We start from the raw sequence: 26,196 nt of genomic DNA on the forward strand, positions 1-26,196 counted from the left end.
CCGTGTCCGCAGAGGGGCCTCAGGCCCTCTGCCTCGCCTGCACAGCCAGTGTGCGTCCTCCTGCTGGACCCAAACCAGGCCTTCTCATCTCGGGAGGCGTGGTAAGGAGCTAGCCAGGGGAATAACCACCTTCAACAGTTGAAGCTCTGTCCTGCCCCCGATAAGCCCACTGGCCTCACTCCTTCAAAGGGGTGTAAGTAGAAACGGCAGCCTTATCAGTTCTGTCATACGCAGGCCGTGTGACTGCACAAACAGCATCTCTAGGCCCTGGTGCTTCTACGTTTCCAAATATGGTTTGATTTCAACAATCAACACACAACAGCGACGGGCACCCAACAGCGACGGGGGCCCAGAGCACCCGGCTCAGCTGTACTTCAAGGGCATGGCTTCTCCCAGCTTTACAATCTCTCTCCCAAGGATGCTCTCCCCTGTCCCAACACCCTCAGCCTCTCTGCTGCTGGCCTCACGGTTGGGGGGGGGGGGGCGGTGGGGCATCCAGGGGAGGGACTGGCTTTGCAGACACAGCTCCGCTCTCACAAGACAGAGGCCTGAGTGCGGGCTGGGCGGTTCCAGAGGCGAGCGGGGACCTTACTGAATTTATTTGCTCCAGGGCATTTAGAACCCAGCGTCGGGGGTCAGCAGTGCCTAAGAGTTCCCTCCGGACTCACTGCCAGGAACAGTATCCCCTAGAAGCCCGGACAGCGAAAGGCATCCCGCGGGCGGCCCGGCCCTTACCTGTCCTGGCTCGAGTCCGTCACCCGACTCACGGTGGGGGATTCTGTGATGCGGGCTTGTTCCCTCAGCTCGCCTGAAACAAGAGACACTTCATTCTCTGAGTCCTGCCCTGCACCTGTCACGTCCTCCTGCCTCTCATGACCTGGCAGCGTCTCTTCTGACCTCTGACCTTCCTCCTGGTCAAGCAAATCGATAAGGCCATTTGTGGCATCTGAGTCCACCGTGTCATCCTCCACGAGGTCCAGAGAGCCCCGCGTGGGACCCTGGGGTTCCTCGGACAGCGCCCCCTCCAGCTTCCACTCGTGGCCGGTGGCGTCCGAGTCCTCGGCCTTGCTGTACTCCAGAGAGGAGTCCTCAGCAGTGACCAGCGAGGGCAGGAGGCCCGCGGACCACACCTGCATGTCAGACATCTCCAGCATGGCGTCATGCTCCGTGCCCGCCAGGGGGATGGCGTCTAGGACGGCCACCTCGTTCCAGTACTGGTCTGCGCGCAGCGGAGAGGGGAGCGCGTAGTGCAGGGAGGCGGGGGAGAGCAGCTCGTCCTGCAGCGAGGAGTAACCTGCATGGGCAGACAGAGGGCGACATGCTCCAGCAGCGATTTCCATCACACGCGCTCACGTGCAGGCCCGCACGCACGGGCATGCGCATTCCGGGTGGGGGGGAGAGGGCGGGGTCCCAAGCCTTGTGGCTGCTGCCCAGGCACCTGGGCAAGAGAGCAAGGCTCTGGGGGGAGGGAGGAGGGGGCAGCCAGGGGTGGGAGCGGGGAAGGGGCGCCTTTGCTGGACGTAAAGAGAAGAGGTTGGAACGCTTTCTCTTCCTGTCCAGAGCCGGGGATCAAGACGCCTTGATCCAAAGGCCTGCGCTCAAGCCGTCCCCAATCAGGGGAAAGCCCCACGCGGAAGGCAGGGCTGCTCTCCCTCTGCGCCGGCGTCCCTTGGGCACAGCCCCTGGGGGCTCTGTTAGGAACGCACCTCCAAGGGAGGGGGCGGCCCCAGAACCGGGGTCGGTGACCGAGCCCTGGGGGTCTGCCGAGAACACTGAGTATCCACAGACCTGGGCGCGGGGGTCTAACCGGAAACCGCTAGGTTTGGGATGAAGTCGCTTATCCGCAAGCGGCCTACGGGTTCCAGGAACCGTGAATGATGCGAAGTGGCACAAGGGAGGGGTCTCAGGGCTCACAGCAGGAGGCCAGGTCAGAGGGCAAGCGAGGTCCCAGGCACATCGCTGCGGCCTCACAACTCTGCCTGCTGTGCCCGCCAGGTCAGCCGGGACCCGGCAAGGGGAGCCAGTGGGCCCAGGCCCCTCGCGCACAGCCCCGCGGTCGGCACAGCCTGTGCCCACGCCAGTTCCTGGGGGACGGGCTTGGACCCCAGTCCCTGATAGCTTCCTGGTTGCATCTGGTGTGCAGACCAGGATGCTGACGGAGCAGCAGGGGTAAGTGCAGGATCAGCGCGTGTGTTATGGGCGGGCTTCCCTCAGGTGTGCCTCTGCCCCTCCTCCAGCTGCGGTGGGGTGGGGTCCCTGCAGCAGGGGAAGAGGGCCTCTGCCTCCCCTTCCGAACAGGTGCCAAGCTGTGGGGGTGGGAGCTAGGAGGCAAGATTCTCCACTTGACGCAGACTGTCTGGGGACCCGGGAGCAGGTGTGTGCCCACAATCTCTGAAGATGGTGCAGAGGGAAGGGCACCCTGGGCGTGGGTGGGACTGCCCCTGCAGGGTCTCCAGGGACCTTCCTGCCACATCCAGAGAAGCCCCTAACCCAGTGTGCACACTCTTCACCCTGCCATTCAGCCCTCACTGCCCCCCGCCATGCCCCAGCTCCTGCATCTAGGCTTAACCTCCCTCCCTCCCTCCTGGCCAGACGGGCCCTCCTCACTCCCAGCTGGGCCTCAGCTCCTGTCCTCCAGCTGCTCTACTTCTGACAGAACTCAGCTGCCCTCCATCACTCACTTCTTCAAGCAAAAAAAATTAACTGAGGTCTGCTTCCATGCCAGGTACCGTGCATGCCAAAGGGTTGGGGATGATACCCACACACACACACACACACACACACACACACACACACACACACACACAGATGGATTCTCTTCGTCCTCTTTCTTTCACAATGGTTCCAGCTCACCTGAGCTCCCCAATCTTTGAGCCTGTCCCATGCTTCCCCACCGAGCTGATTCACGTGACTGTCGACTTCAAGGACAGGGAAACTGTCTACGCTATTCCGGTGCAGAGCTTTCAGATGTGAGGGGAACACAGAAGCCAGAACAGATGACGTCGCCCATATGCAGTGAAACCGCAATTGCTAAGGATTACAGGTGTTCAAGGCGTCAGCAACCAGGCCATGTGCTTGACACTCCTCCTCCCCCGTAATCTTCCAGGAGAGTTTTCCACCCGACTGATCTCTACAAGTCTGCGTGGTTCTGGATCCCAACATTGGGAGAAGGAAGAGACCATGGAGCGGGGGGGCAGGGGTGGTGGTGGCTGGGGGTAGGGCTGTGCAGTGACAGAGACCAAGGGACCCTTTCAGCTCTGGCCACACTAGGAGGAACAAAGAGGGGGAGGGATGGTGGGGGAGAGGGGTGGGCCAGATCTTCCCAGGACACTAACGTCAAATCACTGCACATGAAACTGACCTAACTGGGAAACTAGGGCAAAGGACTTCCCATACTCCACAGAAATCTCTCCAGGTATATGTGAGCGGAACATTTAAGAATCACATAATTATTTTTCTTCTTGAAAGCATTATTATTACCATTAGTAACTGAGCTCTCTTTCGTGGGGTGGGAACTATAGCCAACATGTTATTTTTAATTGTCGCAATGACATTATTCCTACTTTACAGATTAGGAAACTAGAGATTTAGCCACTGGCTTAAGGAATACAGTAAAGTGGTCCTTTCACTAGATTTTGCCATAATTATATTTTAAAGATAGCTCATGGAGGTCTAGTTGGCATACAATAAATGTGCATATTTAAAGCAGATAATCTGATAACTTCTGACACGGGGAAACCATCACCACAGTGAAGAGAAGGGCCATTCATCACCCCTGAAAGGTTTCCTCAGGCTTCTCTGTAATCCTTCCTTCTGCCACCCCACTCCCAGGTGACCACTAATCTGCTTTCTGTCACTATACATTGGTTGCATGTGGCAGAATTTTATATAAATGGAACTATACAGCATGGAGTCTTTTTGTATGTTTTTCCCCCCACTCAGCCTAATTTCACCCATGTAGTTGCATGTATTGATAATTCATCCCTCATTATTGCTGAATGTCTAGATCACACTGCAGGTATATGTTTAACTTTTTAAGAAATGACCAAAGTTTTTCCCAAAAGGATTGTCCCATTTACATTCCCACCAGCAGTGTATGGGAGTCCCAGTTTCAACATATCCTCCTCAACACTTGGTATGGTCAGTCTTTTTCATTCCAGCTCTTCCTATAGATGTGTAGAGTATCTCCTTATAGTTTTTTTTTATATATAAATTTATTTATTTACTGACTGCGTTGGGTCTTCGTTGCTGCACACGGGCTTTCTTTAGTTGCGGTGAGCAGGGGCTACTCTTCATTGTGGTGCACGGGCTCCTCATTTCAGTGGCTTCTCTTGTGGAGCCCTGGGCTCTAGGTGCGTGGGCTTCAGTAGTTGCAGCACATGGGCTCCGTAGTTGTGGCTCATGGGCTAATTTAGAGCACAGGCTCAGTGGTTGTGGCACATGGGCCTAGTTGCTTCTCAGCATGTGGGATCTTCCTGGACCAGGGCTCGAACCCGTGTCCCCTGCATTGGCAGGCGGATTCTTAACCACTGTGCCACCTGGGAAGTCCCTCTCCTTATAGTTTTAATTTGTAGTTCCCTGATGACTAATGATACTGAGCATCTTTTGGGTGCCTGTTTGCCATCTGTCTATCTTCTGGGTTAAGTGCAAATCTTTTGCTCATTCTAAAACTTGAGTTGTTTTCTTATTATTGAGTGTTGAGAGTTCTCTATGTATTGTGGATACACGTCCTCTATCAGATGATTACTTGCCAATACTTTCTCCCAATCAGTACTTTTGTTGTTTTTTTGTTTTGTTTTGTTTTGTTTTTTTAAACAGTGCATTTTAAAGTGCAGAAGTTTTTAATTTTGATGAAGTCCAACTTATCCATTTGTTCTTTTTTAAAATTAATGAATTTATTTATTGGCTGCCTAGGGTCTTAGTTGTGGCATGTGGGCTCTTTATTGAGGTATTCGCTGCGGTGTGCGGGCTCCTCTCTAGTTGTGGCGAGTGGGTTTTCTCTCTAGTTGCAGGGTGCAGACTCAGTATTTGTAGCGTGTGGGCTTAGTTGCCCCATGGCACGTGGGATCTTAGTTCCCTGACCAGGGATCAAACCTGAGTCCCCTGCACTAGAAAGTGGATTCTTTATCAGTGGACCACCAGGGAAGTCCCTATCCATGTGTTCTTTAGGGATTGCACTTTTGGTGTTGCATCCAAGAAATATTTGCCTTATCCAAGATCTCTAAGGTTTTCTCTCATGTGTTAACCAAGAATCATCACAGTCTCAGGTTTTACATTTAATCTATGATCCAGTTTGAGGTAATTTTTGTATGTGATATAAGGTGTGAAGCCCAGTTCATTTCTGCATACGAATATCCAGTTGTTCCAGCACCTATGTTGTAAAGACCATCCACTGAATTGCCTTTCCACCTTTGCTGAAGATCAGGTGTTCCTATATGTGTGGTTCTGTTTCTGGACTCTATTCTGTTCTACTGACTTACGCATCTTTACAGCAAGACCACACTGGATGGATCACTGCAGCTTTGTAACAAATCTTGAAGTCAGACAGTGTAAGTCCTCCAACTCTGTTCTTTTCCAAAGTTGTTTCGGATGTTGTGGATCTTTTCTATATACATTCTAGGACCACTTTGTCACATTCCACAAAAAAAGCCTACTGGGATTTTGACTGGGGTTGCATCACACATATAGATCATCTCAGGGAGAACTCACAACAGTATCAAGTTTTCCAACCCATGAACACCGTGTATCTCTACATTTATTTAGGTCTTCTTTAATTCCTCTTGGCAATGTTTTGTAGTTTTCAACGAACGTCTTTCACATCTTTTATCAGGTTCATCTCCAAGTATTTCAATTTTTTCAACACTATCATAAAGGGTATTCTTTTTGCAACTTCAATTTACACTTGTTCATTGCTAGTATGTAGAATTCAATTAACTTTTTATATACTGAAATTGTGTTCTGCAAACTTAGCAAACTGATTTGTTAGATTCCATTGGATTTTTATATATACCATGTTGTCTGTGAACAAAGACAGTTTACTTCTTCCTCTCCAATCTGGGTGCCTTTTATTTCTCTTATTTGCCTTATTGTACCAGCAGCTCCTCTAGGACAACATGGAACAGAAGCAGGCGAGCACACATCCTTGTTTTGGTACCGAACTTGGAGGGAAAGCACTCAGTCTTTCCCCCATCAAGTGTCATGTTGGCTTCAGGTTTTTAGTAGATGCCCTTTAGGTCTCTGCTCAGGTAAACTGTTATTCTCCATATTCACCTATCAAACTCTCCAATTTGGGGGACAGCGATTTGCCATAAGTCCTCACCTCTCTTACAAATCCTAGAAGAGTTACTGATTTTTCAAACTATTTAGCTTTTTGCTTCTTGTTAGCTTGGAGTGGTGACATCCAAGCTCCTTACATGGAGAACCAGATATTGATTTCTTTTAGAACGTTCTTGCATTCCTTGGATAAACCCCACTTGGTCATGATGCATTATCCTTTTATATAGTGCTGGATTTGATTTGCTAAAATTTAGTTTAGATTTTTTTGCATAAATGTTCATGAAGGATATTGGTCTATAGTTTTCCTGTAATGGCCTTTTTTTTTTTTGACCAAAAATGTAATGCTGGCCTCATAGAATGAGTTGGGAAGTATTATATCCTTTAAAATCTTCTGAGTGAGTCATTTCTTCCTTAACTGTTTGGTAGCATTCACCAGTTAAACCATCTAGGCTTGGCGTTTTCTTGGTGAGAATGTTTTTTTGTTTGTTTGTTTTTTGTTTTTCTGTCTTATCGAAGTCAATTTACAATGTCGTAATGTACAACAAAGCGATTCAGTTATGCGTATATATACACATCCCATCCTTTTTCATACTCTTTTCCATTCTGGTTTATCACAGGATATTGACTATAGTTCCCTGTGCTCTACAGTAGCACCTTGTAGTTTATCCATTCTATATAGTTTGCATCTACTAACCCCAAACTCCCAGTCCATCCCTCCCCCACCTCTCCTCCCCCTTGGCAACCACAAGTCTATTCTCTACGTCTGTGAGTCTGTTTCTGTTTCAAAAATAGGTTCATTTGCGTCATATTTTAGATTCCATATGTCATATCATATGGTATTTGTCTTTCTCTTTCTTACTTCACTTAGTATGATGATCTCTAGGTCCATCCATGTTGCTGCAAATGGTATTATTTCATTTTTTTATGGCTGAGTGATATTCCATTGTATATCTGTACCACATCTTCTTTATCCATTCATCTGTCGATGGACACTTAGCTTGCTTCCCTGTCTTGGCTGTTGTGAATAGTGTTGCAGTGAACATTGGGGTGCACATATCTTTTCAAATTATAGTTTTCTTCAGATATATGCCCAGGAGTGGGATTGCAGGATCATATGGCAACTCTGTATTTCAAGTTTTTTGAGGAAACTCCATACTGTTTTCCATAGTGGCTGCATCAATTTACATTTTGGTGGAAATGTTTTTATATTTAATTTCTTTCATATATTCAGAGTATCCATTTCTTCCTACATGAGCTTTGATAGCATGTGTTTTCCAAAGAATTTGTCAATTTCACTTATGCTTTCAAATTTGTTGGAACAAAACTGTCATAATAGTCTCTCACCATCCTTTTGCTACCTTAGAATCTTTAGTGATATTGCCTCTCTTATTCCTGATACTGGTAACTCTTTTCTTCTCTTTTTCATTATCAGTCTGGCTAGATGCTCATCAATGTACTGATCACTTCAAAGAACCAGCTTTTTTTTATTTAAGATTTATTTTCTTATTTATTTATTTATTGGCTGCATTGGGTCTTGGTTGCTGCGCACCGGCTTGGGCTACTCTTCGTTGTGGTGCTTGGGCTTTTCATTGCAGTGGCTTCTCTTGTTGCGGAGCACGGGCTCTAGGCTCTTGGGCTTCGGTAGTTGCAGCATGCAGGCTCAGTAGTTGTGGGGCAGGGGCTTAGTTGCTCCGAGGCATGTGGGATCTTCCTGGCCCAGGGATCGAACCCGTGTCCCCTGCATTGGCAGGATTCTTAACCACTGTGCCACCAGGGAAGCCCAGCTTTTGGTTTTATTGACTTTCTCTAGTGTTTTCTGTTTTCAATTTCATTGATTTCCACTCTGATTTTTATTATGGCCCTTCTGCTTACTTCGGGTTTAATTTGCTCTTCTTTTGTGAATATCTTAAGATACTATAAATCGAGGTCACTGACTTGAGAACTTTTCTCTTTTTCTATGTGGATATTTAGTGCTATAAACTTCTCCCTAATACTGCTTTACTGGCTTCCTGTACATCTTGATATGTCATGTTTTCATTTTCATTCGATTCAAAATACTTTCTAATTTCCCTTTTGCTCTATTCTTTGACCCCTGGTTTATTTAGAAGTGTATTATTTAGTTTCAGAATGTTTGAGATTTCCCATACATCTTTTGGTTATGGACTTGTAATTTAATTTCACTGTGGTCCGAGAACATATTTTGAATGACGAATTCTTTTATATTTATTGAACTTACTTGACAGTCTAGAACTAGACATGGTCTCTATTGGTCTGTTCTAGGTGCAATTGAAAAGAATGTGTATTCTGTTGTTACCAGGTGGAATGTCCTATAAAGTCAATTAGGTCAAGAAGAATGACCTCATTCAAATGTTGTTCAGATCTTCTATACGGTTACTCATTTTTCTCCTTGCTCTATCAGTTATCAAGATGGGGTATTGAAATCTCTCACTATAACTGTGCTTTTGTCTATTTTCCATGTGGTTTTCTCCGATTTTGCTTCATGTATTTAGAGCTATACTATCGGTGCATAAACATTTAAGATTTTGATGCCCTCTTGATGAGCTACTTATCATTATGAAATTATTTCATTCACCCCTGGTAATATTCTTTGCTCTGAAATCTACTTGTCTGATATGATATAGCCACTTAAGTTTTCTTTTCATTAGCGTTAGCACAGTTTATCTTTACTCACCTTTTTACGTTGAAGGAATTTGTGTTTTTATATTTGAAAGGCATTTCTTGTAGGCAGTATATCCTTGAAATTTACCTTACTCTGACTATCTCTGCCTTTTAATGTGGGTTACTTAGGTCATTTACATTTAATGAGATTATTAATATGGTTAGGTTTAAATCTATCATTGGCTGATTTCTACTTTTATCCCATCTGTTTTTTGTTTTCTTTTTCCTCTTTTGGAATAATTGTCTCTTGGATTAATTGAAATTTTCCATTTTATCTATTTGGATTGCATGGTTAGCTATAATTCTTTGATTATTTTAGTAGTTGCTTTAGGGCTTTTAATATACATCCTTAAACTATCACAGTCTACTTTTAAGTGAAACTGTAACCCTTGGCATGTAGTGTAAGAACCTTACAACAATATACTCCCATATTTGTCTCTCAAATTTCTTGACTTTTGTACCATTGGTGTAATATATTTTACTTTTATACATGTTACAAACTCAACATCATATTGTTATTTTTGTTCAGTTATCTTTTAAAGAGATTTAAATAACAAGAAAATTACCTATTTATTCTTGTAGTTAACATTTTGGGTACTGTTCATTCCTTCATGGAGATCCGTCTTTCTGTCTGGTATCATTTTTCTTTGGCCTGAAGGATTTTGTTTTTAAACATTGCTTGTAGCAGGCACCTCCTGGTGATGAATTTTCAGCTTTTGTGTGTCTGGAAAAGTCTTTATTTGCCTTAGGTTTTGGAAGTTATTTTTGCTGGACACAGAAGTCTAAGTTACTATAGAGATGTTCTTCTTTAAAGATATGTTCTACTATTGGTTCACCATCATACGTCCATTGTTTCTAATAAGAAATCTTAGGTATCCTTATCTTTATCCCTTGGTATATAACGCACCTTTCTTTTTTTTCCTTTGGCTACTTTTAAAACTCTCTATCACTGGTTCTGACCAATTTGTTTAAAATGTGCCTTGGCATAGTAGCTTTCGTGTTTCATGTGGTTAACTGAACTTCTTGGATCTGTGTATTTACAGTTTTTGTCAAATTGGAAAATTCTGGGTCATTAATTCTTCAAATACTGTTTCAGTCCCCTTCTCTGTTGGAAACTCTAATTTCACAAATATTAGGTCACTTGAAATTCCCCCATAGTGCATTGATGCTTTTAAAGATTTTTTTCTTCCTGTGTTTCATTTTGGAGAGTTTCTATTCCACGTTGCTAAGTTCACTTTTTCTTCTGTAACTCTAATCCCATTCAGTGCATTCCATCCTATACCTTATAGTTTCATCTCTAGGAGATTGGTTTGGGTCTTTAAAAAAATACCTTCCAAGTCTCTACTTGCCTTTTTGAACATCTGAAATACAGTTATAATAACTGTTTTACCATCCTGGCCTGCTAATTCTGACATCTGTGTCAGTTTCAATCGATTGGTTTTTCTCCTCATTATGGGCTGTGTTTCCCTGCCTCTTTGTTTGTATGTCTGGTAATCTTTAATTGGATGTTGTGACTTTTATCTAGTTGGGTGCTGGGTATTTTCGTATTCCTACAACGATTCTTGAGCTTTGTTCGGTTATGTAGTTGAGTTCCTTGGAAACAGTTTGATCCTTTTGAGTTTTGCTTTCAAGGTTTATTAAGTTGGAACATTGATCGACCTACGGCTGATCACTCTTCATTTCTGAGACAGGACCATTCTGTGAACGATCAGACTGTTGGGAATAGACGATTAATATTCAACCAAAACTTGCGGGGGACCTTCTGAAGGTCTACAGAGCTCCCTCTCTGTGCAGCTGTCTCTCTAGGGAACTCCAGCTGGCCGGGTATCCTTGGACTCCCAGTGACTTCTCCTTAACCAGGGAGTCTTCTTGGATTTCTCTTCCTTCTGCCATGACCTAGAAACTCTTTCGAGGCAGCGATCTAGGCAACTGTAGGATTCACCTTGTTTATTTTCCATGTCTCATAGGTCACTGTCCTTTGCTGTCTGATGTCCAATGTCTTGAAAACCACTGTTTCATATAGTTTGTCCATTTTTTGCTTCTTTTAAGCAGGAGAGTATATTCAGTCCCTGTTGCTTCATCTTGGCCAGAAGCGGAATGCATCTCAGACAGCCCCTCAGATACAACCAAGTAAACATTCTGTCACTCCTGGGAATTTCACTAAGACTTGACAAAGGCTGGGAGAGGATAACTCTGCTGCTCACAGAATACCCGAGGCTCATTCTTGGTGACTTTTCCACCTTGAAATTTCCTGGGTTTCATGTGAATGGAATTTCACCCACATGAAAATGTGTCCATGAAGAGAACTCATGCAACCTTCTTCCAGGACTTCTTTTACTTGTGTTTATCCTGGAGGCCCTTCCCTGGTTGCAGTGTTTCAGGGCTATTCTCCCTGCTCCCTCTCAGTCTCCAGAAGACCCCACTGACCCCCCCACACCTCCACAAGCGTGGACCTAAGGCTGTAGGTGGCCATGCTCAGTGGGGTGGGGATTACTACTGAGAAGGGGCCGTGCTCAGCGAGGACCACCTCACAAGGTCTGGGGTGGACCAGAGCACAGGACGGTTTGCTGAGTCCCTGGGTTGAGTTTCAGAAGTGCCTGTTGCCCTGCAGTCTCACGTGGCCCCGCCATGCATGGGTCACCAGTGCATCCCTCAGTCTAGAGCTCTCCCCTCTGGGATTGCATCTGGGGAAATCAGGTAACAGGCAACCAAACACACAGCTCTGGGGCAGAGCAGTCCAGGAGTCCCCCACCCCCTAGCCTCCCCTCCCCTCGGGCTGGCGCACTGGGTCTCTATAACCCAGACATAACGGTGACCCTACTAGTTTGATGTCAGCAGCCAACCAGACAAGGGGTAGACAGACAACCCTAACTCAGACAGCAGCCACACTTCACGAGCCGCGTTCACTATGAGTCCACAGAAATCAGACATATTACATTGCCAAGTAGACATTGTGTCCAATGCATCAAGCCAAATGGAGTTGACCGAATGGGATGTGAGATGTCCATTTCTTCCTTTCATATGAGAAATCTGTTTTATTTTTAGGAACATGTGTTTATTTTTGCTCCATGGGCAATTTTTTTTCATGTTCGTTCCAAGGGCCTGGGGTAGTTCCCTCCTGTTCAGGAGAAGCAAACTGGCCTTTTGACTTAAAGCTCCTTCTGCTCTGGCCAGTCCAGGCAAACACAGCAAGAAGAACCATGAAGGAAGGACAAGCGACCTCAGTTTCCTATCTTCCTGACACCACAGAGCAACGAATCACTGCCCTGAGTGCTCACAGGGAGGCTGAGATGAGCAGAGAACAAGGTAAAGCACAAAGGAGGCAAGGTACCGCCGTGGCCATCGGCGCAGAGGCTGGCCCAGGACCAAAAGCCAGAGGAAGCGCAGGAAGCTGCTGTCACCCTGCCCTTCCACCTCTCATCCCTCCTGCTCCTTCTCTCCAGGACAGAAGGGCACCCAGATGTGGGATGTTCTTCCTGGGGCAGGAAAGAAGGCAGGAAAAACACAGAGATGCCAGCTCTGGTGACCAGAAAGGCAGGATGGACCAAGCGAGCATCTGTTTCTGAGTGTCTGCTCCGGCCGCGGGGGGAGCGTGCACGCAGGGCACACGGCCTGCGTCTGCCAGGACACCTGCTGGACGAGGGGGTTCAGAAGGGCTGACAGGTGACAGAGCAGTCAGGAAGCACAGAAGCGTTCAGAGTGTGAGGTCTGCAACCAAAGCAGGGGAGGACCCCTTGTAAACTTGTTAGATCTTGTGACTCTTCCACTCCAAACCTACAGCGGCTCTCTCTCTCCCTCCCAGGGAAACCAGTGTCCTCAGGAGGGCCTGGAAAAGCTGCCCTCCTTCTGTGTCTGCCCTTTCTTCCTCCTCTGTGGCCCCTCGCTGTTCTGTGTGTGCACCAGACACGCCCGCTCATGGCCAATGCCCGGAAAGCCTGTCCGGGTGCTCTCTCCTCAGTTTATACGCCCACCTGCTCCTCTGCCTGCAGCCTTTGTTCAGATGCTCCCCACTCCCGCCCCACTATGTAACCCCCCAACCCCAGCACTCCGATCCTCCTCGCTTGACTCTGATGCTTTCAACCGTCCACTTGCTAGCACGTTATACAATTCACTCACATATTATATTTTTGTCTGCCTCGCTACACAGAAGGTAAACTCCACGATGGTAGACCTTGGGAATTTTCTGTGTTTTTTTTTGCCTGTTTGAGAACTGACTTAGGTGCCCTGCTTAGAACAGCCCTTGGCACGTGGCAGGGGTTCAAAAAATATTCGCCAAAGGAGCTGACCGACTGGACAGCCTTTCCACAGCCATGAGCGCAGGACCCAGGCCCACAGGGGTTAGAACTCTGCTCCAGCATTAGAGTCTCCAGGCCCAGCAGGAACCCTGCGACCAGCAGAGACGTCCGTAAATACCTCGGTCCATAACTGCCCCTTTAAAACATGTTTTTATTGTGATGAGACCAGTTGATATAGGACCTCTCCTCTCGACGGATTGTAAATCGTTGTAACTGCCTTGTTTACACTCATGTAATTCTATGGGCCTGGTGTCCACAGCATTGGGGCACAACCCCCCCCAAACTTGGTTTCCCTTGATTGAAACAGCTCTGGGGATGTTAAGAAACTCAAACAGCTGACCGGTTATCACGTGAAAAAGGGAGACGTGATCCCTCATTTCCCCTAGTCTGCAGCATTCCTGGAGCCCTTCCCTCGGTCCTCGTGAAAGGGATTTGGTCACTTAGCAGTCCCTGCTGCGTCCAGGCCAGTCCCCCAAGGTGGGGAGAGGGCCTGGGAGCCCTCAACGCTGGGCCTGGGAGGTGCGCCTCCTCCAGGGGGGCAGCCCCAAGCGCACACAGGCCCCGGCAGGCAGCAAGGATGCCCCAGGGGCAGGCCGGAGGTCCTCGGTGACATGCATCTTTGGAGGCTGAGGGGCCCTGAACACCTGGGCAGGGTGAAACAGTGGAGACAGGCAGTGGGGGAGAGAGAGGACTCGTGGCCCAGGTGAGGTCAGAGGCAGAAGAGAAAAGCCACAGGAAGCAGTCTGCAGATGAGCCCTGCACCCAGGGGCGCTGGACGGCATGTGTCAGGAGACACAGGATGTGGGAGACGCCGGTGACAGGGGGAGGGCCCCCACCCCCAGCCTCTACTCCCTCACAAACCCCGGCCACAGGGACCCACACAGCGTGCACACGTGCCCGTGGCCAGATGGCTGGTGACCTAGGAGCTGGGGGAGGACAGCCACCCAGCTGCAGGGTGGTGGTGGGGGAGGGGGCTGGGAGGGGGGTGCCCGGCACCAGGGAAGCCGGTTCACAGAACCAAAGTGTTTTCAAGGCCTGTAAGGAGCCTTAGGTCTCTGATCCCACTTGCTGACTTTAAAGAAGAGGTTCATGGCTCGGCACGTGGACTTAGGAGGAAAGAAGGGACTAGAACCTGGCCTCCCGGCTCCTACCGCAGGGTGGATTCTCCGCCCTGCTTCTGCGCCCCTGGTCAGAGACAGAGATGGAGGCAGAGTGGGGGCCGCAGCCTTGCTCCTCACATGGCCGATTTCTATGCTGCAAGGAAGGTGTCCTCAAAGGCTGCAGGGGGCGGGGGTGCTGGGGGCAAAGGTCAGGGCCCCCCGGGGCCTGGTCACATGCAGGCTTCTTGCCATGTCACAACAAAACGAGTGAGGGGAAAGAGATGCCGCGAGAAAAAAAGGAGAGAAAAGCAAAGACCGGCCCGAGGAAAAGATGCTGCTTAGTCGCAGAGAAGGGGCGGCAATAGGGCTTCAGGATGCTGGTCCCCACGGGGACCTGCGCCGGAACCTCCTGCGCTCGCTTCTTCCCCACTGACTGGGTCCCCGGTGGGTCCGCGCAGGCGCAGAGCTGGAGGGCGTGCGCACAGCTGGGAGCCGGCAGAGCGGGCGCCCGGCTCCTCGCAGCGGGCAGAGCGGGCGCCCGGCTCCTCGCGTCCGGCACGGGCCTCGAGCGCGCCCCATCACCTCTGCTCTCACCAGCGCCCGTCCGGAGGGAGACTGAGCTCCCACCAGCGCCACTGGGAGAGAAGGTTCCAGGGAGGGTCAGGAGGCGGCGGCTCGGCCCCTCCCTCCGCCCAGGAGACACTCACCATTCATCTGGGAGGGGGACGACGAGTAGTCCCGGTCCGTGGGCCGGCGGTCGGGCTTCAGGTTGCGACCCTGCCTGCCCGAACCCTCCAGCATGTTCACGATCTCGCCGCGGTCGATGTTCCGCAGGGCTGTGTAAAGGTTCTCCACTGCGGGCAGAGGGAGGAAGGAGGGCGCTGGGGGGCCGCTACCCATCACAGGGCACGCGGCACCCCCGGCTCTGAACACTGGGTGGGGGAAGAGGCTGCGAGGAGGGGGATGTGCAGGCCCCCTCTTGTGTCAAGGGCAAAACAAACTACCTCTTTGGAGAAGCCCGGCAGAACTGGAGATGCTGCAGTTCCGGTCCAGACCACGCAATAAAGCCAATATCATCATAAAGCCAGACACACGAATGTTTTTGTTTTCCCAGTGCATATAAAAGTTATGTTTAGACTACACTCTAGTCTACTGACTGTGCAGTAGCATTCTGTCTAGAAAAACAAGGTATATACCTTAACTTTAACATATTTTATGATTAGAAAACGCTAACTGTCCTCTGAGCCTTCAGCGAGACTTAACAGTCACTTAAGGATCACCCATCACAGATCAGCCTAACAAATGCAGTCACAATGAGAATCTGAAATATTGAGAGTCGCTCAAATGTGGCAGACACGAAGTGAGCAAGTGCTGTTGGAAACTGGCACCAACAGACCTGCTTGAATTTGATCAGGAAAAGAACCCACAATATCTGCGAGGCATGCCTGTTTTGTTATCCTTTAACACACCTTTTCCAAACCCTAACAGTGGAGAACTTCAAGGCATGGAAAGGCTGGTTTTTTGCTAACCTAAGAGGAATACTACACGAAAATGAGAGTGAGAGTGACTGGATCCCGTCTTCTGGAAATCCTTGGTCCTTGTCAGTTGATTTGAGATGCAAATGTAAATTTCCTCTCAGTGCTTTGTGTTCGGAATGTGGTTGAGGAGGGGCTGAGACAGAGCTATCCTCCAGGTTGGAGAAAGTCCTGGAAGAACAAAAACTGCATCGGAGGAGACTCCTCACCGGGCTCTGTCCCGAGGGGACAGTCCTCATTTGTCTGAGAAATTCGACCGGAAGTCATGCACCCTACACAGGTGCCGTCTTCTAGGGGTCCTGGTGTGACTGTGAAGTCATTCTGAGGATGGGATGAGATCACAGCCAAGATTCTCTGCAGTTCCCTCCTGGCAGGACTGCTCAGAAGACCAGGGACCCCGAGAGGTGCGTGTGTGCATGTCCATGTATGTTTGTGTGAGACAGTGTGCAGAAGAGAGTGGTTCCAAAGGCCCATACCACCCAGGGAATTTGGGGGGAGAACTACGTGGTGAGAGGAGGTCCTGGCAGAGGCTTTGGGGAGAGAAGGTGCCCCAGCTCATGGGTACTGACTCTTTATGTCTTGGCCTTCACGGGTGACCCAGAGGTTCAGCAAGGCCACGCTCTGCTCCAGCAAGGAGTTGGGGTTCTCCACGCGGATCCTGTTGATGTCTTCCACGCTGAACTGCAGTTCCCGGGCCAGCTCTGCAGGCAAAGAACCGAGACCGGGTGTGAGCCCAGCCCGAGCCCCCGAGGGCACGCATGCAGTGGGGCGCCCACTGGGTACCGGGAGGTGAGGCGCAGTCTCCCTCTGGATCCGGTATGGTACTCCCTCTTCCCAAGGCTGCCTAGTGCAATGTGACACCTACACTGCTGCATCCCCAGGAAATGGGCCAGGAGGAGGCGTGTGCACAGGAGAGTAAATAGCTATTGAGTGAACGATGAACCCGCGCCCTCTCTTCCTTCCTTCCTCCCTCCCTCCCTCCCTTCCTTTCTTTCTTGGCTTTGAACATGAGGTGACGAGACTAAGCCACTTATCCAAGGTCACAGGACAGGCTGGGGCCACAGCGGGTGAGGGGCCCGACCCGCAGGGCTGTTAGTGCTACACCGCACGCCACGGCCTTTCCAGTGAGAAGCAGTTATAATGGAAACGCATTTCTGTGTTTACGTTTCTTCAGGGAAAGGTGTTCTTCACATTTAAAATGAACATACAAGTTTGCATCTAAATGCAGGGCACTAACACAGAATGTGAGCTCTTCCCCTTCCGTTATTTTTATTGTTATTTCTCGCGGGTGCTGTAGATGGGAGAACAGCGTCGGAGTCTAATTTCAAGGATGAGGAAGGCCAGAGGGAAAGTGATGCTGAGAATCAGGATGTGTGACTGTGCGTGTACCACACACACGTACACACCACACACACACACACACACACATTCACGCACACCACATACACCTCCTCCCCCAACACACACACTCACACAACAAACACACAAAACCAAGAAGCAGCAGCAGACATGCTTTTGTGGCTCAAAGAAGGAACAGTCTCGGAACCTCTGCTGTGAGCTGGTCACGCCGCCTTCCAGGAAGTCACTGTTAAGGCTCCTGAGCTTGTCTGAAGCCACGTCTGCAGGTGGCTGAGTGGAGGGGGTCCATTCACACACAAGCTCACAGGGAAAGGGGGGATTAAGTCATAGGGCCTGCCACTGAGTGAAAGGCGGGGGGAGCTGTCACCGCCTCCCTCGGGTGAGGTCTCCCCTCACGGTGGACAGGGCTTGTGGACAACTTCAGCCACGGCCAGAGTTTACAGATGTGGGAAAGGCAGTCAGGACGCACAGTTTTTGTTTGCTTGTGTGTTTGTTCTCGGTTTGCGGGCTCTTCAGGGCTCTGTCACTAACTCTTGCACAACTAAAGTCACCCCAGTCAGCTGAATCTCAGCCTGCCCATCTGTAAAATGGGCAGACTGGATGCATTCTAAGGTCTCCTGTAACGTCAGAGTTGGAAAAACAACAGGAAAACCAGACAGAAGTGGGGGAGGGAGGGAGCCCCCCCTCCATAGGTACCCATGGCGACAGTCCCAGATCAGACGCACCACAGATGCTGGGAAGAGGTTTAGAAACGCTTTCATCAGCTGCTCTTTAGAGGGGGGAGGCAGTGTAGGGGCAGGTGGAGACAGGCCATGTGCTCTCCCGCCCTGATTCCCCGACTCACCGGCCCAGCTGAGGCCCAGGTGCTCTGATATAATAGCCATCTTCTCGGCCGGGTCTGTACCACTGAGGAAACCTGGGGGAAGCATCGGATTCCATTTAGGAGGCTTGGCAGGACACGGAACCGACAGGCGTGGGCGGGGGACCTCAGAGGGTGCTCAGGTCACGCTCCGTGTCCACCCGATTGGGGGCTGAGCCTGAGAGGGTGGGTGGAGACCCCAGCCAAGGGTTGGGTCAATGGTGTCAGCCTGGAGCTCCCGTTGGGGTGAGGGGACACGAGCTCCCCCACCGTCCCTGGGGAAGGGAGTGAGCACACAGCATCCCAGAGAGTTTGTACCCAGTGTGGACTCGCTGAGAATGCTGTATCTCAGGGCCAGTGGCGTCAGGGTCCTCCTGCGTTCATCGGCTCCACTGCCCTGCAGGGGAGAGACCAGGAAAGGGTGCTGTGGGTGCGGGTGGGGAGGACGGCCAGCCTGGCAGATGTTGGGGCAGGTGCACTTCCTGCAGCCTCGACACACGGGGTAGACGTGTGTGTGGCGGGGCGAGGTGGAGTCGACGAGGCTCATGTACTTTATTATTATTAATAATTTCTTTTATTATTAACTTATTATTATTAACTTATTGTTTATGTAATCATTATTTTATTAGTTTAATAATAATAAGCTCATAGAGCCCTTATCACGTGCCAGGCCCTGCTTGATGGGCACACCCCCTATGAGATAGGTACCACCATTCCTGCCATTGCACCAGCCCAGAGGGTGGCGTAACCCGGCCAAGGTCACTCCGCCAGGAAGCGGTGGAGTTGGGGTTTGAATTTAAAAAACCAAGTTTTTCTTTCTGGATTCCTTCCGGCTCAAAAGACCCATTTTTGACGCCCAAAGCTTTGCACGCTGGCCCTGTGGTGGAGCACTGGGACGCTTGCCCACGGCTGCGGGAAACCATCTTGCAAAAGAAGTTGGTTCTCCCTTGTCTTCAGACAGAAAAGAGAAACTGAGCCTTGGACGTCTGGATGTGACCTTGGCATCTAGTTTGGCATGAAAGGAGGATGATGGAAATGACCAGAGAACGACACCAACCAACGAACGAGACTCGGCCCCTCCGCCCCTGGTGCAGCAGAGGGCTGAGACTCCAGGCTTCCCTTCTCTGGCGGCCTGGTCTCCGGGTAAGACAAGTGAGTGCAGGAAAAAGAGGCTCCAAAAAAAGCCCTGACGTGGCTGGGACACCTCAAGCCACCGGCCACCCGGTTCTCAGGCCTCACCTTCCAATGTCGTGGAAGGGGCGTCCTGGGGACCTCAGGGCCTTGGTGTGAACAGGCGTGTCGCCTTTGCACTCTGATTTGTTCCCGAGCTTTGCGGGAAGGGCTGGGCCACCGCCAATGTCGGAGGGCAGCCGGGGGCCTCTCTCCCCCTGCCAGGCCGAGGGTCCCAGGGGTGCTCACCTTGGTGCAGGGCGGCATGGTGATGTTCAGGTGACAGAGGACGTGCTGCGTGTCCTCGTACTTCATCGCCTTGCGCAGGAATGACAAGGACCCTGCTGGTTCTCTACTGCTGTCCCTCACCTAGACTCAGTTACACAAAAGGGAGAGTCGGGGGCCGCCCCGCCGGCCACCAGCCAGGCTGGCTCAGAGCTCTCCGCCTCCCAGACTGCTAGACCCGGGCACGAGGAGGCCGCACCTTGACGGGAATGGCCAACCGGTTCTCCCGGAACGACTGGAAGAGGAAACTTCGCTGCTGGGCGGCCTTCTTGACGGGCACCAGGTTCCCGGAGAGCTCTGCAAAGAGGGGCATTCCTTCCAAAACCTGCAGGGAAGGGAGAGCAAATGCAGCTGGTCAGGAGCAGTGCCCAGATGCCAGATCCTGCCTGCCAGCTCCGGTCCCTCCTTCCCCACGACCGCCGGGGGCCGTGCTCCGGGAAACGCCGCCCAATGTTCTGCAAAGGTTGTGGCGGATGCTTCTGTACTTCAGAGGATTTTATCATGAGCACATCACATGTCTCTGCGTGGTTGATTGCTACCAGAGTGCTCTAGAACGCCGCGAGAACATCGTCATGTGGCTTCCAAAACACATTTATCTCTTTTAGCGCCCGTCCAACAATGTTTACTTTATGTGAGTGCCAGAAGGACCATGTCGTATTTTAATCTCACCCATAATGTAATGAGCCCTACTGTGTATATAATGCTGTCAACTGAGACGTTATCATGAACCCATTTGACAGCTGAGAAAACTGAGGCCCAAAGAGACTAAGTGCTTTGCTCAGTTAGTGCCCCAAACAGCATTAGAGGCAGGTCCCAGGCCTGTACTCCTCCTTCTGGGCCCTCAGAGCCCCCCGAATGCTCAACACAGTCTCTGCAGCCAGCAGGCCTTCGGAAAGGTCCTGGCTTGTTGCACATCTTAACCTGTGTGAGGACCCTGGGATGTAACAGGTTCAAACCTAGTCCCTGTTCTTTACTGCTCCCCCATCTGCCCAGCCTCTGCCCTGCTTCCTCATCTGGGCACTGCCAAAATCCTGGCATGTCAGGGAGAGTGAGCTCTGGGGTCAGACTCCTTGGACAAATCCTTTCCCTGCTGTTTACTCAGCTGTGTGACCTTGGGCAGGTTACCTAACCTCTCTCAGCCTTGGTTTCCTCATCTGTACACTGGGGATAAGAAAAGGACACACAGGTGTGAGAATCAGGGGAGATGATGCCATGAGAGCACTTTTTTGGGGGGCTGCACTGCATGGCATGTAGGACCTTAGTTCCCCGACCAGGCATGAAACCCGCACGCCCTGCAGTGGAAGTGCAGAGTCTTAACCACTGGACCGCCAGGGAAGCCCCACTCAAGCGCTTTTAATAGTACCTGGGATGTAAAACCTTTAATACATGTCAGCTCTTAGCACCACAAATCACTGGGCTGACAGCCTGCTGCGTTCCTGAGAGACACACGATGGTGTCCCTGGGCTCTGGGGAAGCTTCCCGAGGACGCTTCTCCAAGGGACGGAGCCCGGGAGCCCCTCTGCGGAGGCCGTGCTCCTGACGGCTTCGGGCCCCGGAGGCGCCACCTCCCCACGAGGCGGGGGGGCCCAGGGGAGCCAGGCCCCTACCTCGATGTCCCTGCTCCGGGCCACCTCCACGAAGTTCTCGTGCTGCTCCAGAGTCTTGTCCACCTTGTCGTCCGTCATGCAGTAGCAGCGCAGACGCCCTTCTCGGGGGTCGTTCATCTTGGCAAAAATGACAAACTTGGCCATGTAGGGCACCGCCGTGAGCTCCTTGTACAGCAGCGTGGCGAAGTTCACGGCCTCAGCCGTCCGGGGACAGTCCGACAGCCAGAACCTGGAAGGAGGGCAGACGTGAGCCTGTCCCTAACTGCCAGAGGGGGAGCGTCCCTCCATCCTACGGGACGGCCGGTAAGCCGGGCGGTGGCCGCTCTGACGGCCCCAGGGGTGGAGGTGGGTCTTGCAGGTGGAGAGCGGCAGGGGAGGACCCTCAGGCGCGAGCCTGGGGCGGGCGGGTGGTGGCCTGCGCGTGGCCACTCGTGGGACAGCGCCGCCCCCTCATGCAGGGCCCAGGGGGCCCAGGGGCCGGGCCGGGTGGGGCCTCACCGGGCAGACACGTTGGTGGTGAAGGTGGCGCACTCGTTGGCGTACATGAGCTTGGTGGTCCCCGTGATGTCTTCCCACTGGGCCTGGTCTGTTCCTCCTGTGAAGGGAGTAGAAGGGGCTGGGGGACCATCTCCGGAGGCTGACGCGGGGCGTGCACACCTGGCTGTGGCCCTGAGCACACTCTGCCCTCCATCCCCTACCCTGTGCCCCCCTTGCCCTAGGAGCACCTCCTCCTCTGGGGTCAGAGGGCTCTTCAGGGACAGACGCAGCCCCTCATCCCTCCGAGGAGCCCATCCCTCCCCAGCTCCCACCCCTCCCCAGCTTCACATCCTCCGTCTCCGCACCGCTCACCAATGACACTGCAGAGCAGCCGCAGGCTGGTGGTGTCTCCCTCCCCGCTGTCCCTCGGATTGTCCGTCCAGGAGGGAGGGAGCGGGATCCGAAGCCCGATGGGGCGGTGGAACTTGCGGCGCCTCGGCTCCACGGTGACGATGGGGCTGAACGTGGCCTGGTTGCCCAGGAGTTTGGTGACCAGCTCATCGGGTACAGGCTGGGCCTACAAAGTACCCAAGGGGACACTCAGCCAAGGGGCAGCAGAGGGGCTCGTGGATGGCGCCAGGGAGCGGCTGTCCAGGTAGGTGCGAGGGCACCCGGGGCGGGGGTCCCACTCCTGTTAACGGCTGGCCCGGCTCTCCTCTCTGAGCCCCCATCCCCGTTTCCCTGCTGCTACCACTCCCCGGGGCCTTGCTCAGCATCAGGACCGGCGCAGGAAGCCACGCTGCTTCCCCTCACACCGAGCCTGTGGTTTAACCCGTTATCTAGGGTTTTCTGCGACTTACCGGAGCACCTACCCTAACCCACCCACCCAACTTTCTCCTGAGCTTTAAGGTCAGGGCTCTAACGGGACTTTTCAGGCACTGGACCAACAGGTGGAGATGTCCTGGGGAGGACGGTCATCTCCGAGGGCCTTGATGCCTTCCACCCTTGAACCCGGTCCAGGTGATGGGGCCCCAGCAGGTGAGGAGGAGCTGTGTCACCTGCAAGGCCAGCTTCACTTTCTTGGTGACAGCATTTTCTGGGAAGGTGGCCTGCACCAGGGGGACCAGCTTGCTCTTCAGGGAGCCGCCCTCAGGGCCGATGGTGTCAGAGTCCTGGTAGAGCCGCGACATGATCACGAAGTACAAGGGGAAGTCGGTGGTGACGATGCGACAGACCCTCTTCTTCTCCAGCTCCTCCAGGCTCCCCAGCTCTGCAACCACACGCCCGCGCCCCCGTCACCACCGCGGCGTCCCAGGGCCCCCCATCCCCGCTCTGGCGCCCCTTCCCAGGCCCTGGCAGGGGCGGGAGCCTGGGCCACCTGGAGGGAGAAAGGTCCTGGCCCCGCACAAGGAGACCGGGCTGCAGGGGGCCCGGGCACTTGAACCGGGCCGTCTCTAGTCTCTCAGGGCGTCCCACACTCCAGGATGCCCCGACAGCCCACCCCAAAGCGCAACCTCGAACCCCATCCTTCGGGAGGAGGGCCCTGCTCCAGATCCCTGGGGCTCGTGTACCTTCGTCCATCCCATTAAGAAGCTGATCCAGGTAGCTTTCTCCGTACCGGCTCTTGTGTTCCTTCCACACGGAGCCATTTTCACTCCGCAGCACCATGAGCTCGCGGTCCCCACGGCCTTGGGAGGCGAAGTGGGGGATCTCCACGATGACAGGGCTGGGGGGACAGAGGGGACAGTGGGGAGGGGTGTGGACCAAGGTATGTGTGCCGCTTGGGCGGCAGCTGTGGGCTCAGACGGGGAAAGCAGATAGGTTCTGCCTGTAAGGAGTCCGTCCCACCTGCAGGCTGGTCCTCACAGCCAGACAGACCGGCCTCAGGTTCCTGAGTCCCCCCAGGACCCTCTCGCTCCCCATCAGGCCCCAGCCTCACTTCACAGGGGGCTCTCCTGCCACGGCAGAACAAAGCTGCCCTTGGACCCGACCCCGAGAACCTGCCTGATGTCCTAGACAGGGGACCAAACCCCTCTGAGCCCCAGCTTCCTCCTCTGCCGATCGGTGACAAGGACATTTCCTTGGGAGGACGGCTCTGAGGACCCCATTTAAAGGGGGAATCAACGTGAAAGGATTCTGTAGCTGCTCTACAATCAGTGCATGAAAGCTTGGAGCGGGGGACAGGCCGTGGCTGGAGACGGGAAGGCAGGGCCTCCCGGGCAAGACCTGTCCCAACGCAGCGCCCGTGGTGACGGAGGGAGGCCCAGCTCCAAGGAGGAGCCGCTTTGCTGCAGGAAAGGTGAGGACCGAGCCTCTGAAACCATCCATCTTGTCCTTGGGGGCAATACTGCAGGGCTGCCTTCTGAGAAGAGCATTTCAGAGCTTCAATAATTAAACCCTGGGGACCCCCAAAGGAGCCATCTTCATCCCCCCTCTAGGGTCACACAGGAGCTGAGAGTGTTACGCTCCCCCCAGGCAACGGACGCCCACGTGTACCTAGAAAAGGCCTTAGGAGGAACACAGGTTCCCGGTTCTGACCGGTCAGGACCCAAGCTGGGCTGGGGCTGGGGGGTCGCCGCGCGGCCGGGACGGGTCGGGGGCAGGGGCGCGACCTCTCACCTCAGGAACTGGGCCCCCGTGGGCCCCAGCGCGATGACCCTGCTGGCCAGGCCCTCCTCCTCGGCCAGCGGGGGCGGCACGGGGAGCTTCTGGGGCTTCACCAGGCGGCAGGTGATGCGGGTGGGCGCCGCGCACGCCCGGGGCGGGACCACCACCCTCAGGCCGTTGTGCCGGCTGCCCCGCATGGAGCCCCCGCGGGCGTCCACCATGAAGCTCACCAGGAACCTAGGGCACAGCGGGTCCGTGTCGGCCTCTCCCGGGTGGGCGGCGGGGCTGCAGCCGCCCGCCCGCCCCAGGCCACTCACCCTGTGTGCACGGGGCTGGCCACCGGACTGACGTTGTCCGAGGTCTCCGTGGCCGGGCTGCTGGGGACCAGGGAGTCTTCGTCATACTCCTTCCAGGCCTACGGGTGGGACAAAGGCCAGCCATCCTCTCGGCCCCCGGCCACAGCCGATGGTCCCGGCCAAGGTCGGGGAGGCCCGGGAGGCTCGGCCAGGAGCCGAGAGGCCCAGCGTAGGGTGCGCCCCACCGACCCTTCGGGACAGAGCTCTCCCGGAGCCTGAAAGGCAGCAAGGGCTTCCTCCACCGACACGGTCGGTCCTCGGTTCAGGATACTGGCCAGAGCTTCGGAGGATGGCGCGCGTCCTCTGCCCCGCCCGGCCTCAGTCCCAGCTCCTGTACCAGGTGCACGCCGACCTGCCCGTGCCCTGCAGCTGCCCCCCCGTCCCCGCCCCCCAACGTGAACCCTCCGCTCGACGCAGCTCCTTTTCACACGAGGGCGGGCGTTGCACCCCTGCCTGCCACCCGTCACCTACGAGCGCTTCGGCTCTGGACACGTCAGGTGTCCTGGGGCGTCGAGGGGCACGAGGGAAACAGAACAGACCCTCATCCCGGGGGCTTCCCACTTCCTCTTCTGCAAATGGGACAGCCCCCTCCTTGCAGTGATGCTGTGACTTGGGGACCACGGGGGCTGCCCCACCCCAGGCAGTGGCCAGGACTCATGAAGCCTCCAGGTTTTTCTCAGCTCTGCCTTCAGTCTCGCATCCCCATTGGTCCAGACGCCCACGTCCCTCTCTGTCACTGGACGCGCCTGTTCATTTCTCACCTCTTGCCTCCTCCATGAACCCTTCCTCTTGTCTCTGATCTGGAAGGGCTCCCACCACGCAGCGGGGCCCTTCAGTTGTCACCCTCCCTGTTTTCTGAGATGCCTCCCCAACTGGACCTTCTGCTCCCCCATCCTCCCACATGGGGGCCCCATCCAGGGCACACAGTGGGACTCCAGGAAACACCTGCTGACTCGGGTCCATGACTTAAGCAAGGAGTCAGAGAGCACGGCTCGCCAGGGAACAGCAGGACCCGGGTCTGCTTGGATATTTCTCTGGCCGTCTTCGGCCGCCCACGAGCGTGTTTGAGTGTATCTCCCAAATGCCACCCAGGACGTGACACCAACATCACACCGCTATGGTGTGCCCTAGGGCAGAACGGCTGATTGGACAGCATCACAGCTGCCTTCTCCCGGCGCCGCTTCTGGGTCCAGGGGACATGCATGCCTTCAGTGGCAAAGGAAGAGACCAGCCTCAGCTGGAAAACAGTCGAGCCTGGCTCAGTGATCAGGCCTCAGGGTGGCCAGTCCCAACCTCCAAATACCACACTGCTTTCTTTTTATCCTAGAAAACCCCTTTGCCCAGGGGGAAAAAGTGCCAAATGGCATAAAATTAAAGCAAGGGGAATTACATTGCTTTAAACCATCCCGCCCATTTTGGGGACAAATTCAGGTGGCATCCAGGGAAGCCACAAAATAGGGTATTATAATGAGTAACAGTCCACGCTGGGAACAGCTCTCCTTGACATCTCCTTCCCATCTGTGTCGGTATTTTAAGCTCCCAGTAAATCCCTTGAGGAAAGTGAGGCAGAAACTGTCCCCGTTTTTATGGA

General features: G+C 53.1%; 1 protein-coding gene across 1 annotated transcript in view; it reads right to left on the minus strand.

Moving 5' to 3' along the window:
• Positions 1 to 26,196, minus strand: part of ANK1 (ankyrin 1) — a 100,227-nt gene that overhangs the window by 15,100 nt on the left and 58,931 nt on the right. The window contains exons 26-39 of the mRNA XM_057696688.1: positions 24,567 to 24,664; positions 24,262 to 24,486; positions 23,214 to 23,368; positions 22,701 to 22,912; positions 22,015 to 22,219; positions 21,664 to 21,760; positions 21,166 to 21,394; positions 19,758 to 19,883; positions 19,523 to 19,642; positions 18,422 to 18,500; positions 18,089 to 18,160; positions 16,455 to 16,586; positions 15,058 to 15,204; positions 736 to 1,294 (exon numbers count right to left, since the gene is read on the minus strand). Of these exons, the coding sequence (XP_057552671.1) occupies positions 736 to 1,294; positions 15,058 to 15,204; positions 16,455 to 16,586; positions 18,089 to 18,160; positions 18,422 to 18,500; positions 19,523 to 19,642; positions 19,758 to 19,883; positions 21,166 to 21,394; positions 21,664 to 21,760; positions 22,015 to 22,219; positions 22,701 to 22,912; positions 23,214 to 23,368; positions 24,262 to 24,486; positions 24,567 to 24,664 (2,456 nt within the window). The remainder of the gene's footprint in view (positions 1 to 735; positions 1,295 to 15,057; positions 15,205 to 16,454; positions 16,587 to 18,088; positions 18,161 to 18,421; positions 18,501 to 19,522; positions 19,643 to 19,757; positions 19,884 to 21,165; positions 21,395 to 21,663; positions 21,761 to 22,014; positions 22,220 to 22,700; positions 22,913 to 23,213; positions 23,369 to 24,261; positions 24,487 to 24,566; positions 24,665 to 26,196) is intronic.

Source organism: Hippopotamus amphibius, chromosome 10 (genome assembly GCF_030028045.1).
Source record: "Hippopotamus amphibius kiboko isolate mHipAmp2 chromosome 10, mHipAmp2.hap2, whole genome shotgun sequence".
Lineage (NCBI taxonomy): Eukaryota > Metazoa > Chordata > Mammalia > Artiodactyla > Hippopotamidae > Hippopotamus > Hippopotamus amphibius.